The sequence below is a fragment of the Papio anubis genome, chromosome 17, assembly GCF_008728515.1.
Source record: "Papio anubis isolate 15944 chromosome 17, Panubis1.0, whole genome shotgun sequence".
Taxonomy (NCBI): domain Eukaryota; kingdom Metazoa; phylum Chordata; class Mammalia; order Primates; family Cercopithecidae; genus Papio; species Papio anubis.
Window position 1 is genome coordinate 17,373,288 of NC_044992.1, and position 15,576 is coordinate 17,388,863.

General features: G+C 54.2%; 1 protein-coding gene across 9 annotated transcripts in view; it reads left to right on the top strand.

Annotated features, from left to right (window-relative positions):
* MYO15A (myosin XVA) overlaps positions 1-15,576 on the top strand; it is a 65,417-nt gene that overhangs the window by 12,568 nt on the left and 37,273 nt on the right. For 8 of the 9 annotated variants that reach the window (XM_031657398.1, XM_031657397.1, XM_031657396.1 and 5 more), the window contains exons 7-26: positions 924-929; positions 1,351-1,454; positions 1,578-1,641; positions 3,523-3,636; positions 4,292-4,453; positions 6,825-6,938; positions 7,528-7,586; positions 7,673-7,796; positions 8,727-8,822; positions 9,262-9,393; positions 9,961-10,086; positions 10,685-10,762; positions 11,643-11,791; positions 11,913-11,958; positions 12,145-12,269; positions 12,783-12,900; positions 13,203-13,378; positions 13,881-13,965; positions 14,845-14,926; positions 15,000-15,130. In XM_031657398.1, coding sequence (XP_031513258.1) covers positions 924-929; positions 1,351-1,454; positions 1,578-1,641; positions 3,523-3,636; positions 4,292-4,453; positions 6,825-6,938; positions 7,528-7,586; positions 7,673-7,796; positions 8,727-8,822; positions 9,262-9,393; positions 9,961-10,086; positions 10,685-10,762; positions 11,643-11,791; positions 11,913-11,958; positions 12,145-12,269; positions 12,783-12,900; positions 13,203-13,378; positions 13,881-13,965; positions 14,845-14,926; positions 15,000-15,130 — 2,091 coding nt within the window. The remainder of the gene's footprint in view (positions 1-923; positions 930-1,350; positions 1,455-1,577; positions 1,642-3,522; positions 3,637-4,291; positions 4,454-6,824; positions 6,939-7,527; positions 7,587-7,672; positions 7,797-8,726; positions 8,823-9,261; positions 9,394-9,960; positions 10,087-10,684; positions 10,763-11,642; positions 11,792-11,912; positions 11,959-12,144; positions 12,270-12,782; positions 12,901-13,202; positions 13,379-13,880; positions 13,966-14,844; positions 14,927-14,999; positions 15,131-15,576) is intronic. The other variant, XM_031657392.1, reaches the window with a different exon arrangement.

Consider the following 15,576-nt stretch of genomic DNA (forward strand, 5'->3'; position numbering starts at 1 on the left):
TGTTTGTTTTTGTTTTGTTTTTATTTTTGTTTTAGACAGTCTCGCTCTGTCGCCAGGCTGGAGTGCAGTGGTGCAATCTTGGCTCACTGCAACCTCTGCCTCCCGGGTTCAAGCAATTCTCCTGCCTCAGCCTCCCGAGTAGCTGGGACTACAGGTGGGCACCACCACGCCCAGCTAATTTTTTGTATTTTTAGTAGAGACAGAGTTTCACCATGTTGGTCAGGATGGTCTCGATCTCCTGGCCTCGTGATCTGCCCACCTTGGTCTCCCAAAGTCCTGGAATTACAGGCGTGAGCCACCATGCCGGGCCAATGCTATTCCTTTTTCCATCCCTTTAGCAGATATTTTTTGAGGGCCTACTAAGCACCAGGTCCGTTTAGATGCTGGGGACTCAGAGATCCGTGCCTGTAGGATTTGACAGTCTAGTGGGCAGACAGACAATACCCAAGAAAATAGAGAGTTTGCCAATGGGGCTAAGGGCTACCGGGGAGAGAATTCTAGTGGCCTTCCTGTGAGAGGTGAGGTTGGGGGGGCATGCAGGTGCGTGGGAGCAGTGGCGTCTAAGCAGAGGGAACAGGATATGCCAATGGTCAGAGGCAGAAGTGGGCCTGGGTGTCAGAGAACAGTGAGGAAGGCCAGGGCGGAGGTTCAGGGATCCTTGGCTGGTAGTAGCTATGGGGGAGGGGAGAAGAGGACATCCCCAGAGCCATTTGGAAGGCAGACTCAGCCTATTTTCATACCTTGGAGACCCCATGGCAGTCCCCAAGCCTGGACCCCTGGGGTCTCTGAGCCTCACAGGTTTTTGCTAGTCCCTCCCTGGTCTGAGGCTCCTAGTCTCCTGGAGAGAGAGGTGGTCGGTCCTGCTAGTGACTCCATTCTGTTCTTGTCTCTCTCTTTGTCCTCCCTCCTGGGCGCTCTTGAAGATAAAGGTACTGTGTGTGTGTGTGTGTGTGTGTGTGTGTGTGTGTGTGTGTTTGTCCGGGAAAATGTGTGTGGATGTGCCTGCTCCTGTGTGGGTGGAGGGACAGGCAGGAAGGGACATCCAAAGGCCTGTCCTGGGCTGGGCAGGGGCTTGTGGTCAGGGGCTGCCGTGGGGGACCATGGAGGCTGGAAGGCTGGGAGAGGGAAAGCATGGGACTTGCTGTGTGGGAGATGGGCAGCATGGGGTGGGGGACCTTAGGGGACACTGGAGAGACCTCAGGATTCTCTAGGGAGCCCACCTCTGGTCACCCCTCATAAAGGGAGGTCCTTGGGGAGGCCCGTGTCTGGGTGTCCCCAGCTACGCCTCCCACCCAGGCCCCCAGAACAGTGCCTGGCCCCTCAATTCCCACATCTCCTTCTGGAGTCCAGATCCTGGAGGCAACACCCCTCTTGGAGTCCTTCGGTAATGCCAAAACCGTCAGGAACGACAACTCCAGCCGCTTTGGGAAGTTCATGGAAATCTTTCTGGAAGGGTGAGTTGGGACAGTGGAGGGCCTCCGAAAAGCTTTGCAGTGTCTTCCATGTCCCGCCACAGCCCCTGAGCCAACACCAGCCCTCCTACCCCCACTGAGAGCTGACTGTTCTCCCCACCCCAGGGGCGTGATCTCTGGTGCCATAACCTCCCAGTATCTGCTTGAGAAATCCAGGATCGTGTTTCAGGTGGGCCAGCCCCTCCCAGGCCTGTGTGTTGGGCAGGGTGGGGGTGGGAGGTACAGATACTCAGAGCCTGGCCCCTGGTGGGGCTGGGTAGATGTGAAATTAATGAATGAATACATGCGTACATGTGTACATGGGAGCCTGGGACCTCCCCTCCCCGACCCTCCTCCAGCCACAGTGGCTCCTCCCTGCCCCACAACACAGGCACGCTTCTGCCAGGGCCTCTGCACCTTCTGTTCCTTCCCTCAGGAGCACTTATCCCTCAGGCGCCTGCTTGGCCAAACCCCTCACTTCCTCCAAGTCTCCCCTACAATTTCACCCACTCAGGAAGCTCTCCATTTAAAAACGCAACACCTCTCCATCCCATCAGAACCCCCACCTCCACTGCTTTATTTCTCTCCAGTGTACTTATTTTTTTTTTGTTTTTGTTTTTGTTTGTTTTTTTGAGACAGAGTCTCACTCTGTCGCCCAGGCTGGAGTGCAGTGGCACGATCTCGGCTCACTGCAACCTCGGCCTCCTGGATTCACGCCATTCTCCTGCCTCAGCCTCCCGAGTAGCTGGGACTACAGGTGCCCACCACCACGCCCGGCTAATTTTTTGTATTTTTAGTAGAGATAGTAGAGATGGGGTTTCACCATGCTAGCCAGGATGGTCTCGATCTCCTGACCTCGTGATCTGCCCACCTCGGCCTCCCAAAGTGCTGGGATTACAGGCGTGAGCCACCGCACCCAGCCATATTTTGTGTTTTGTTTTGTTTTGTTTTTTTGAGACGGAGTCTTGCTCTGTCACCCAGGCTGGAGTGCAGTGGTGCCATCTCGGCTCACTGCAAGCTCCGCCTCCCGGGTTCACGCCATTCTCCTGCCTCAGCCTCCCCAGTAGCTGGGACTACAGGCACCTGCCACCACACCCGGCTAATTTTTTTTTTTTTTGTATTTTTAGTAGAGGCGGGGTTTCACCATGTTAGCCAGGATGGTCTTGATCTCCTGACCTCGTTATCCACCCGTCTCAGCCCCCCAAAGTGCTGGGATTACAGGTGTGAGCCACCGCACCCGGCCATATTTTTTTGTTTGTTTGTTTTTTGTTTTTTGTTTTTGTTTTTGAGACGGAGTCTCGCTCTGCCGCCCAGGCTGGAGTGCAGTGGCCGGATCTCAGCTCACTGCAAGCTCCGCCTCCCGGGTTCACGCCATTCTCCTGCCTCAGCCTCTCGAGTAGCTGGGACTACAGGCGCCCGCCACCTCGCCCGGCTAGTTTTCTGTATTTTTTAGTAGAGACGGGGTTTCACCGTGTCAGCCAGGATGGTCTCGATCTCCTGACCTCGTGATCCGCCCGTCTCGGCCTCCCAAAGTGCTGGGATTACAGGCTTGAGCCACAGCGCCCGGCCCACCCGGCCATATTTTATGTTTTAACCAGTGATTTGTTGAGTGTCTGTCTCCCTAGCTAGCGGGTGGGCTCCATCAGGACAGGGGTTTCTCTCTGCCTTGTTCCCCACTGTGTCCCAAGGGCCTAGGATAGGTTTTGGTGCACAGGAAGTGCTCAGCCATCAACAAGCTCTGTGTGTGCACATGTGGTCTGTGGATAGACATGTATGTAGGTGTGTGTGGCCTGTACACAAAAGAGAAGACGAGTCCCTTTTCTCTTATTTCTCCTAACCAAATAAAATCTCAGAACCCTCTCAACCTTCAGTCATACCAGGGCACCTCTGCTTCTGCCCTCACCCGTAGCTGGCACCAGGCTGGGAGCCCCAACCATCACAGAGGTGTCTGTTCTCATCTGCAGCCCGCTGTGTGCATGTGCATTTGTGGGCAGGCTTGGGCCTGTATGTGTACCTGGGGGTCACCTAGGTAGGTGGTTCCCTTCTCTGTGCCCACCTACCCACTCTACAGGCCAAAAACGAGAGGAATTACCACATCTTCTACGAGTTGTTGGCCGGGTTGCCTGCCCAGCTCCGGCAGGCCTTTAGCCTGCAAGAGGCTGAGACCTACTACTATCTGAACCAGGTGAGTGCCAGCAGGCATCTGAAGGCTCCCAGCCCTGGTCCTCCCACCCTGACACCCCTGGGTGGGCTGAGGGAGCTGAGTTGTGAGTGATGGAGTGTGACGGTGATGGAGATTTGGGGAGAGTGAGTTTGGATTTAAGACATCTCGTCACAGTGAGGGGGAGCAGGAGTCTTCTGGGTCCAAAGTGGAAGCAGGAAAGGCCTACCTGACTTCATTTATCTGGAACCCGGAACAGAACCTACCAGTCTAGAGTTACTACACTTCCCCTCTCTGTAACTCAGCTTCCTCACCTGTAAAATGGGGACAACATAGTACCACTTCGCAGGGATGTAGTGAGGCTTAGATGAGGAAATGCATGTAAAGAGCTTAACACAGGGCCTGGCATGCAGTACATGCTCAGTAAACACTGACTACTCTTTTCATTATTATCACTGGGCAGCTACAAAGGTCAACAGGTGACAACCACTGCCACACATTGCACTTGGAATCTATGAACCCTGTCCTCTGCCCTGCTCAGAGCCTCCATGCCCATGAGAGTGGAATGAGAGCTTGAGTGACCAGCTTAGGCCACACTGCTGGTCAGGGCAGAGCAGGACCTGGAGGACTCCCCAGCCCCACCCAACCTCCCTGATCCTCAGCCTCTGCCCTCACGCAGGGTGGGAACTGTGAGATAGCAGGAAAGAGCGATGCAGATGACTTTCGCCGACTCCTGGCTGCCATGGAGGTGCTGGGCTTCAGCAGCGAGGACCAGGACAGCATCTTCCGCATCCTGGCCTCCATCCTGCACCTGGGCAACGTCTACTTTGAGAAGTATGAGGTGAGGGGACGCCACAGCCTGCCATGGGGCCCGCACCCTCTGGACTTGGCCGTCTTTTCCAAGGCCTTCTCTGTTTCCCTTTCAGATTACACTCTTCACACATCACTTGTTCCTGTTTTTTTCCTTTTCCTTTGGGGTTGTCCATCTTTTTCCTCCTTATATGTATTAAGGAAATCAGCCCTTTGTCTCTGACATGAATTGCACATATATCTTCCAGTTTGTCATTTATGTTTTAACTTTGTTTACAATGTTTTTTGGTGGTTTGTTTTTGTTTTTGTTTTTTGTTTGTTTTTTGTTTTTTTTGGTGGGGAGGAGTCTCACTCTGTCGCCCAGGCTGGAGTGCAATAGCGCAGTCTTGGCTCACTCCTGTTGATTCACTGCAACCTCTGCCTCCCAGGCTCAAGTGATTCTCCTGCCTCAGCCTCCCGACTAGCTGGGATTATAGGCACGTGTCACTACCACCCCACTAATTTTTGTATTTTTAGTAGAGACAGGGTTTCACCATGTTGGCCAGGCTGGTCTTGAACTCCTGACCTGAAACGATCCACTCACCTCGGCCTCCCAAAATGCTGGGATTATAGGCGTGAGCCACTGCGCCCAGCCCTTTGGTGTTTATTTTATTTTATTTTGTTGATTTTTATGTATTTATTTTTTATTTGAGATGGATTCTCGCTCTGTCGCCAGACTGGAGTGCAGTGGCGCGATCTCAGCTCACTGCAACCTCCGCCTCCCAGGTTCAAGCGATTCTCCTACCTCGACCTCCTGAGTAGCTGGGACTACAGGTGTGTGCCACCACACCCAGCTAATTTTTGTATTTTTAGTAAAGATGAGGTTTCACCATGTTGGCCAGGATGGTCTTGATCTCTTGACCTTGTGATCCGCCCACCTCGGCCTCCCAAAGTGCTAGGATTACAGCCGTGAGTCACCAAGCCCGGCCTGTTGGGTTTTTTATGCAAATTGTTTTAAAATTATTTTTAGGTAGTTCATTTATCAATCTTTTCTAGTATATTTAAATTTTTCATTTGAAATTTTAAACTTCTTTTCATTTTTAGAGAAACTTCCTAAAATTGTAACAGCCTTTTTCCATAACTTTTTCTAAGACCTTTTATGGATTTTATGAGTTTTAAAAAACATTTAAATCTTTGATCCATCCAAATTTATCCTAGTAAGGTGTGACGTAGGAATCCAACTTTTTTTTCCAGATGTTTACTCAATTGTCCTAATCTCTTGATTTGAAAAATACATCTTCATTAGCCGAGTATGGTGGCTCGTGTCTGTAATCCCAACATTTTGGGAGGCCAAGGCAGGTGGATTACTTGAGCCCAGGAGCTCGAGACCAGCCTAGGCAACATAGCAAGGCCCCATCTCTACAAAAAAAAATTATTTGTAAAAAAGAAAGAAAAATACATCTTTATCATGTGCTAAGTTTATACATACATTTATATCTAATTCCAGACTTTCTTTTGTGCTTTGTTAATCTATTTATGTACTGTGTCTATAACTACACTGTTTTTTTTCTTTTAATCGGCTTTTTTTTTTTCTTTTTATTTTTTGAGACAGGGTCTCACTCTATGGCCCAGGCTGGAGTACAGTGGCACTGTCATAGCTCACTGCAGCCTCAACCTCCTAGGCCCAAGCGATCCTCCTGCTTCAGCCTCCTGAGTAACTGGGGCTACAGGTTTAGGCCACCATACCCAGCACATTTTTTAGACAGGGTCTCACTATGTTGCCAGGCTGGTCTTGAACCCCCTGCCTCATTCGATCCTCCCACCTCAGCCTCCCAAAGTGCTGGGATTACAGACATGAGCCATCGTGCCCAGCCTGTTTCTGTTTTTTATTTTTTAATTTTTTTGAGACGGAGTTTCACTCTTGTCACCCAGGCTGGAGTGCAATGGCATGGCCTCAGCTCACTGTAATCTTCGCCTCCTGGGTTCAAATAATTCTCCTGCCTCAGCCTCCCAAGTAGCTGGGATTACAGGCACCCACCACCGTGTGTGGCTTTTTTTTTTTTTTTTTTTTTGAGACAGAATTTCGCTCTTGTTGCCCAGGCTAGAGTGCAATGGCGCGATTTCGGCTCACTGCAACCTCCACCTCCCAGGTCAAGCGATTCTCCTGTCTCAGCCTCCCGAGTAGCTGGGATTACAAGCATGTGCCACTATGCCTGGCTAGTTTTGTATTTTTAGTAAAGATGGGGTTTCTCCATGTTGGTCAGGCTGGTCTCGAACTCCTGGCCTCAGCTAATCCACCCGCCTCGGCCTCCCAAAGTGCTGGTATTACTGGCGTGAGCCATAGTGCCTGGCCCTGTTTTTCATATGAACTTTAAATTCAGCTTATCTAGTTCAAAGCACATTCCTGTTGGTATTTTGCATAGATGGATGCACAGGAGGTGGCCTCAGTGGTGAGTGCCCGGGAGATCCAGGCCGTGGCAGAGCTGCTGCAGATCTCCCCTGAGGGTCTGCAGAAGGCCATCACCTTCAAAGTGACCGTGAGTCTGTGGGCATCTGGCCTTCAAACAAAGCTTTCTACCAGGGCCTGGACAGAGCTGCCTTGTGCTGATCCTTCGTGGGCAGCCTTTCCCTCTCTCCTGCTCTCTCTGTCCCTGGGTCAGGCATGGAGGGGAGTAATTTCAGACCCCAAAGACATTTCAGATTCTAATCTCAGACTGTTGCATAGGCTGTTTCCTCTACCTGGAATGCTCTTCCTCTTTTCACACCTACTCATCCTTTAAGAGCCTATCCAGGTATCCCCTCCTCTAAGAAGCCTTCCCTAATCTTTGGCCGGGTCAGTGCATCATCTGGTCTTTCAGTCCTAGGCCCATTCCCCCTTCCCAGAGTTGATCTCATTGTATCTGCTGATGCCTCTGTCTCCCCCATTAGACCTGCAGTCCCCACCACTACCAGCATTGCCAGGCAGAGTTGGGGTGGGGGCGGGGGTGGTCCTGCCTAGTCTCTGTGTGCACAGTCACTATATCCCTCCAGCCTCCCTTCCCCATGCTCCCACTCCCCTAGTCCCCTGGGGGCTTTCTGGAGGCAGTGGCCAGCCTACTGTCACTCAAGGGCTGTGCCCCTCCTTAGGAGACAATGCGAGAGAAGATCTTCACGCCCCTAACTGTGGAGAGCGCTGTGGATGCCAGGTGAGGCCGCGCCCTGCCCTGCCTGAGCCCCGAGGCCCAGCACCCCACACAGTGTCCTGCTCACACCAGCACCACCTCTGCTTCAGGGACGCCATCGCCAAGGTCTTGTATGCACTGCTGTTCAGCTGGCTCATCACCAGGGTCAACGCACTGGTGTCCCCACGGCAGGACACACTGTCCATTGCCATCCTGGACATCTATGGTTTCGAGGTGGGGCCGTGTTGGAGGCTGAGGGGCGGGGGACATAGGCAAGGTCTCACCTCCCTCAGGTGTCTCGGGCTGCCCTTCCCATCCCTTTCTGTGCCTGCAGCAGGTGCCATCCTCCCTTCATGAACCCCTCCCTGTCACCATCTCCCTTGTCTCGTTTCATTTTCTTTACTCACCACAAGTACTCCCAAGGCCTCCGGGCCAGGCTCTGTGCTGGGCAATACCAGCTGCCCAGAAAGGACCAGCCAGGGGAGCTTGGGGAGCTTCCAGGTGAGGCTGGGTGGGGGTGGGGGCAGACTCTGACAAGCCCATATGCTCCAGTGGGCACCTTTAGTTCACCTGGGCAGGAATGGGGAAGGCTTCCTGGATGAGGACAAGACACTCCTGAGACCCAGCAAAGGCACTGTAGGTGCAGGGAACAGAATATGCAAAGGCTGGGAGGGGTGGTGGGGCTGGACTTTGTGTGTGGGGGAGGGGTGAATGCTGTGCCAGTGCACAGCAAAGGAAGTGGCGAGGGACAGGGCAAGAGCACGATGCGGCCATCACAGGCACTCACTTGGCACCTGTTATGTGCCAGGGGCTGTTCAAAGCACTTCGTTAATTCACTTCATCCTTACAGTAACCCTGTGAGGCAGGTACTGTCAGTATCCTCATTTTACAGATGAGAAAACTGAGGCATGGGGCTGTTATTCAAGGTAATGTAGCTAAAAAGTGACCGAGCCAGAATTTGAACCCAGGCAGAAGGCCCCGGAGCCTTGGCCATCAGCCACTGCCTGTCAGGTTCTGTCCTGGGTGCAGCAGGAGCCGTGGAGGGTTCTGAGCTGAGGGTCTGTGGTTGAGCTCCAGCTTTTTGAAGTTGCCACCAGGGAAGGCAGGGCAAACAGGCTGGTGGCCAAGGAAGGACCAGTCCCAGCCTCCCCATCCACCTGGCAGGACCTGAGCTTCAACAGCTTTGAGCAGCTGTGTATTAACTACGCAAACGAGAACCTTCAGTACCTTTTCAACAAGATCGTCTTCCAGGAGGAGCAGGTGTGTGGGCCCCATTAATACTCCTGTCCCTGTCTTCACTGGCCAGTGGACCTCCGTGGAGACAGATGAGGATATACTGGTTGTTTAAGGGCAATTCTGACATCAGTAGACAGTGGAGGAAAAGGCATTCTAAGCTGGGGACCAGCCCATGGGAAGGTCTCTGTTCTGGAGGGAAAGGTGCTGAGGTGCTGTGCTCAGAGAGGAGTCCCCTTGGGGGGTCCTTGTCCTCTACTGGGCTGTCCCAGGCAGAGGGAGCAGCAGGACCCTGAGTTGGCTCATGCTGCCTTATTAGGGGGTGAGTTCCCTGTTCTGGGAGGTATGCAAGCAGAGGTGCTGCTGGTCAGGCTCCTTCAGATTCAGCCTGGGAGGGAGGGTGGGTAGGGTGGGTGGGCCCTGGACAGGGATGGGAGGTTGAGCTCCTGCTGCCCACTGCCTGCAGGAGGAGTATATCCGTGAGCAGATCGACTGGCAGGAGATCACCTTTGCTGACAACCAGCCCTGCATCAACCTCATCTCACTGAAACCTTATGGCATCCTGCGAATCCTCGACGACCAGTGTTGCTTTCCCCAGGTGAGCTGCAGGCACTGTGTGAGCCTAGTCAGGTCACAGATCTCTCAGCCTCGTGTCCTCATCCCACCCTCGTGTCTTCATCCCACTCCTTCATTCCTCTCTGCTCTGGCCTGAGGAAGGCAGTGGGGGGTTGGGACACCCGACCTACTATTCACATCCTGGGGTAGATGGGCAGCTATGTGTGTTCAGAAGAGAGGCTGCACCAGCCTGGAAAGTCACAGAAGGTTTCCTAGAGTAGGTAACCTTGGGATTGGACCTCAAATCCTGATTGCAAAACACAAGGGTGGAATGGCAGTGAGATCAATAGAGTGCAAAGGCAGTTGGCCTGGAGGGGAGGCAGTTAGGAGCTCACTCAGCCACACCTATCTTCAAGGCACCACTTAGGCCTCCAGTGCCTGGCTAAGGCACTTGCCTTCCGACCCAGGGAGAAGGGTAGCCATGGGAAGCTGTGAGTTGTTCCTCTCTGGTGCTCAATTAGGAGCAGTCGGGGATAGTGAGGTTGCTACCAGGCCAAGAACAGGGTGTCCAGGCCCCCTGCCCACCCACTGATCCCTAAATTGCCCCCAGGCTACAGACCACACCTTCCTACAGAAGTGCCACTACCATCATGGCGCCAACCCGCTCTATTCCAAACCCAAGATGCCGCTGCCTGAGTTCACCATCAAGCACTATGCAGGCAAGGTCACCTACCAGGTGAGCCCCAAGACAGTCGGCCTGGCCGCTGGTGCTGCAGTGCTGCTAGCTGTTGGAGACACAGAAGCACAACACTGGCCCCAGACATTCACACCCAGGTCCAATTCTGACTCTGCTGTGCCCAAGCTCTGTGACCTTGAGCAAATTGCTCAGCTAGTCTGAGCTTCAGTTCTCTCACTTGGAAAATGGGGATAATAATAGTGCCCAACTCATGGGGTGGGTGTGAGAAATATAGGGTGGGTTTGATAAAGAGTAGCTCATCAATAGTGACTTCACTGTGGTCACCCTCATCACTATTATCTGAGGTACATTCCTGCCCTGGAGGTGTCTCAGGCTGGGATTCCATGCCTCTGTCCCCATCCAGGCCTTACTTTTCTCATCTGTAGAATGGGTGCAGGACAATGTCCTTCACTGAGGGTGAGGCCAAGACCCAGGCTGGTCATGTGAAGCCATGGTGAATGCTCCCCTCCCCCAGGAATAGGGAGAATGGTGGGAGCTGGAGAGGTAGGGACCATAGAGGTGAGGAGGATCCAGTCCCTCCTAGGGTAGACAGAGAGACAGAGGCCAGGATTACCCGGGCCATTGTTCCCCTTTGCAGGTGCACAAGTTCCTGGACAAGAACCACGACCAAGTGCGCCAGGACGTGCTGGACCTGTTCGTACGGAGCCGGACACGGGTGAGCCTCGCCTCCCACCGCTCTGGCCCTGCCCCCACGCATGGCCCCACCCCCACACCCAACCCGCCTTCAGGCCTTAGACCATGTTGCCATGTCCTGGCTCCACTTAGCTTTGGCCAAAGACAAGGGTGGCCTGGACACCCTGTCCCTGGCCTGTTCCCGCCTAGCTTGGCTCCTCATCCTGATCCTGCCATCTGGCTCCTGACAGCCCCAGTGGCTAGACCCCGGCCCCACTCACAATTCTAACCCTGTACCCCACCAGCTATGACCTTGCCCTGTACTTACCCCACTCCGGCCCCACCCCATCCCCTGGCCCATTCTCTCCAGGCTTCTTGCCAGACCTGTTCCCCCAATCCCACCTCCTGGTGTTCTCAGTTTCCCCCACCCCACCCATAAGGCCCCGGGGGAGAGCTTGGGGTATCAACTTTGGGTTCCTTGAAGGGTTAGGGAGGCCCTGCATCCCAGCTACACTACGGCCAGCAGATGGCCCTATGACAGAGCACAGGCCTGGTAACATCACCTCCCCTATCTGGCCCTCCCCTTCCTCCTGTCCACTGGGCACCCTCCTCATGAGGTCATAGCCAGAGTTCACAACCATGTGTCTAACAGGCCACCTTGGGGCCAGGCACACAGTCAGTGACTGTGTGTTCCTTAGACTGAAGGGGAAAAAGCCAGTTATGGGATGGATCCCTTGGAAGGTGCTGAGCCCTACCTGTTTTGAGAAGCATGTAAGTTAGGATGACAGAGGCCTTGCAGAGAGAACAGGGGTCCAGTTAGTCTTCAGATCCCCCTGGTCCAGAGATTTGACTCCTGCTCTCTGTTCCTCCTCATTTCGGTCTCCCGGCCCCTGCCTGTTTTCCCTGCCCTGACCCCTGCCCAGGTGGTGGCACACCTCTTCTCCAGCCATGCCCCACAGGCTGCCCCTCAGCGCCTGGGCAAGAGCAGCTCCGTCACTCGGCTCTACAAGGCACACACCGTGGCTGCCAAGTTCCAGCAGTCACTCCTGGATCTGGTGGAAAAGATGGAGAGGTGGGGTGGGGGGCAGGTGGGCGGAGCACCCAGTCTCATCCTTAACCCACCTCATGACCCTCAGAGGGTGAGCGCCTTCTTTTTCTGAGGCCTCACGCTGTCCTCTTCCTGCCGCTACCAGGTGTAACCCCTTGTTCATGCGTTGCCTGAAGCCCAACCACAAGAAGGTGAGTGAGAGCTGAGGCCTCTGAGAGAGCCAAATCCTCCTGCCCATGCTGTGCGACCTTGGGCAAGTGGCTTGGCCTCTCTGGACGTGCATCTGCCCAGCCTAGCATTGGGACTATTCACCATGACTGTGCCCTTTGCACATGGCTGAGCCAATGTGCAGACTCCCTCTCTGTGCATCCCTACAGGAGCCAAATCTCTTTGAGCCAGATGTGGTAATGGCACAGTTACGCTATTCAGGGGTGCTGGAGACCGTGAGGATCCGCAAGGAGGGATTTCCAGTGCGTCTGCCTTTCCAGGGGTTCATCGACAGGTATCTTGGTTAGGGTAGTTCCTGAGCTCTACAAATCCCTGCCCAAGTCCCCATGGCCCCAGGAATACACAACCCAGGCAGTACAGGGCTTACAATGCACAGTTGCTCAGGTTGTATACTTCACAAGGCTGCCACATGCTAGCTGTTATGTGGTAGATACATTTATTGTATTGCCTTTTTTGTAGTTATATTATATGTTGTATAACATATAATATGTATAATCAACCCTCCGTGTTGATTAGAATGATTTTAGTAGTTACAATGACAAGTTTCCAGCAGGTGGCAGTCAAGTGTCCTGTTCTACTGAAATCATCTATTATAACAATTGTCTGACACCCAGAAGTAAAGAGTCTTGAGGATGGAGTGCCTTTTTTCAGATTACAACAAACTATTCGTGGAGCCACCACTGGGACTAGGCCTTTTGGACACGGGGCTGGGGGCAGTAACCCCATGGTCTAGCAGGCACCCCAGGTAGGTCTCATAGCCTCAGACTGAGTTTGGGCCCCCTGCCAGGTACTGCTGTCTAGTGGCCCTCAAGCATGACCTGCCGGCTAATGGGGACATGTGTGTGTCAGTGCTGAGTCGCCTGTGCAAAGTCATGCCAAACATGTACCGTGTTGGGGTCAGCAAGGTGAGTCCCGCCCCACAGTCAGCCCTTGGAGACCCCAAGTTCGGGGGCTCCACAACTACTGAGTCAGAAATGTCCAAGCTAGAGACTGCCGTCCCAGGAGCAACCCAGATGAGCTTGGGACATGGAATGCTAACTACCTGATTCACCAGCATCCTTCAACCTCTCCAAATCCACCCCATCCTCCAGCCCCGCTCTAGGAGGCTGCCCTGCCTATTCTGTCTCCACGGACTTCTAGAGAGGGAGGGGCCCTTAGTCCAGCCTCCTGGCTCCTATCTGCCTCAGTGCCTTCCTCCTGCCCTCAGCTGTTCCTTAAGGAACACCTATACCAGCTGCTGGAGAGTATGCGAGAGCATGTCCTGAATCTGGCAGCCCTCACGCTGCAGCGCTGCCTCCGTGGCTTCTTCATTAAGCGGCGATTCCGCTCTCTGCGCCACAAGATCATCCTGCTGCAAAGCCGGGCTCGTGGCTACCTTGCCAGGTGAGGCACAGAAAAGGCAGGATTCCTAGGAGACCTATGGTCAGGCTCAGGAGAGGCCACGCCTGACCTTGGGTGGTGAGCTCCCTATCCCTGGAAGCATGCAAGCTGAGGGTGGAGGCCTCTGTAGGAGGATGATCAGATTCTCTGCGTCTCTGCTTTTGAATGTCCTTCCCAGCCAACCCCAGGTCTTTGTAACTGGTGGGTGGGAATCCATTCAGCCAAGAGGGACCTTACCCTGCATTTCAGGGACCCTGAGATTATAAGCTGTTGGGAAATAAATTATTCAGGCACGTTTAATCCAGGCCTTGCTACTTAATTTGCTGTGTGACCTTGGCCAAGTCACTGCCCCTCTCTGAGCTCCAGTTTCCCTTTGTGCCAAAGGACCCCAAGGGTGAGATGTGGGCACTGGCTCCCAGGCCAGGCTGGCAAGGGCCTCTCTGCCCCTTGATCACCCTGTCACCCTGTGGCCCCAATCCCTGACCTCCCCACTCCCCCAACCCAGGCAACGCTATCAGCAGATGAGGAGGAGTCTGGTGAAGTTCCGGTCCCTGGTACACGCATACATGAGCCGCCGACGCTATCTCAAGGTATAGGCTCTACCTTATCTGGGTCCAAGGGGACAGCAGAGAAGGGGAAAAGGCGCTTAGCACCCAAGAGACCATTGACCTCAGGCCGTCTTGGGTTCAAATTCTGCCTCTGCCACCCACTAGCTCTGTAACCTTGGCCATTGTCTATCCTCAATTTTCCCATCTACCCCTTGGGATTCTGGAGAGGGTTAAACGAGATGTTGCATTGAAGGATTTGGGCTGGTGCTGGGTTCACAGTGGGGTCTTCAGGAATTGAGGACCATTAGAAATTGGCGACCTGAACGTCACTGGGTATGGTTTTGCTCTTAGCTTCGTGTCTTGACCCACTGTCATGTAAACCAGCAACCAGAAAGATAAATGCAGTTCCCAAAGCAGTGAAGCAGTAGGTAGCCTTTACTGAAGGTTTTGTGGCGCTGCAGAGGAGGGCTTCCCATGATGCAGTGCTCAGCCACCTCCCAGAAATTCTCCTTGTGTGTCTCTTTCCCCAGCGTTTTCCCGCCTCCGCCTTTTGCCTCTGTCTCTGTCTTGCTCTCTCTCCTTTCCCCTCCCTGTTTCTCTGGTCAGCCTCAGCCTCCTGCCCCACGTGTGGAGGGGGGCAGTCACCTCCACACAACAGGCAAGCTGTCCCCCTTGCTTGAGTGTGGCCACCTTGCGTAAGCTGGCGTGGCCTGCCTGGGTGCCCATCGTCACCTCTGCCTGCAGCTCCCCACCTTGACATCTGCTCTCCTGAAGCTGAGGGCAGAGTGGAGGTGCCAGGTGGAGGGGACGTGGCTGCGGGAGCAGGAGGTGGGTGTGGGTCTGGGTGGCAGCAGGGTCAAGGAGGGAGGCTGGCAGGTGGGAATGTGGCAGGCCTGTCTGCCCCATGCACTGTCCCTCCAGGAGCTGAGCAAGCGGGAGGTAGTGGCTGTGGGGCACCTGGAGGTACCGGCTGAGCTGGCTGGGCTCTTGCAAGCAGTGGCAGGTGGGTCAGCGCCAGGCGGGGGGGGGGCACAGGCAGATCAGAGCAGGCACCGCATTCCCTCCTCTCTCCACAGGCCTCAGGCTGGCCCAGGTGCCTCAGGTGGCCCCTGTGCGGACTCCTCGGCTCCAGGCTGAGCCCCGTGTCACACTGCCCCTGGACATCAACAACTATCCTATGGCCAAGTTTGTCCGGTGCCACTTCAAGGTAAGGGCTAGCTGAGGTCCAAGGTGCCCTGGCTGATAGACGCTGACCAATTCGAATGGACATTGTCCTTGCCCTGGGGCAAGCTCCTGGCTGCGCCCTGTGGTGTTGGGTTTGAACCTTTTAGTTGCTGCATCATAGGGAATCTGGGAGATCCCTGGGGTCTGGATAGCAGTGGAGAGCCCTCAGGGCTCGGGCAGGGCTGTTTACCACCAACCAGTTTGGAAATATTTCAGAAATTGAACAACTGGTGGAGCCATAGCATGTCAGCCCAGCTCTGACTTCCTCCCCTCCAGATGAGGGTTTATCCTGTCCCTACCACCGACTTGCTGAAGGCCACTGTGGTGGCCCCTCACCAGCCCTCAGTTTCCCCATCCATACACTGAGGACCGAAGCCCCTGCCTCATAGGCCTTGGAGTCCCACATGGCACGGAGCAGTGGGTCCAGAT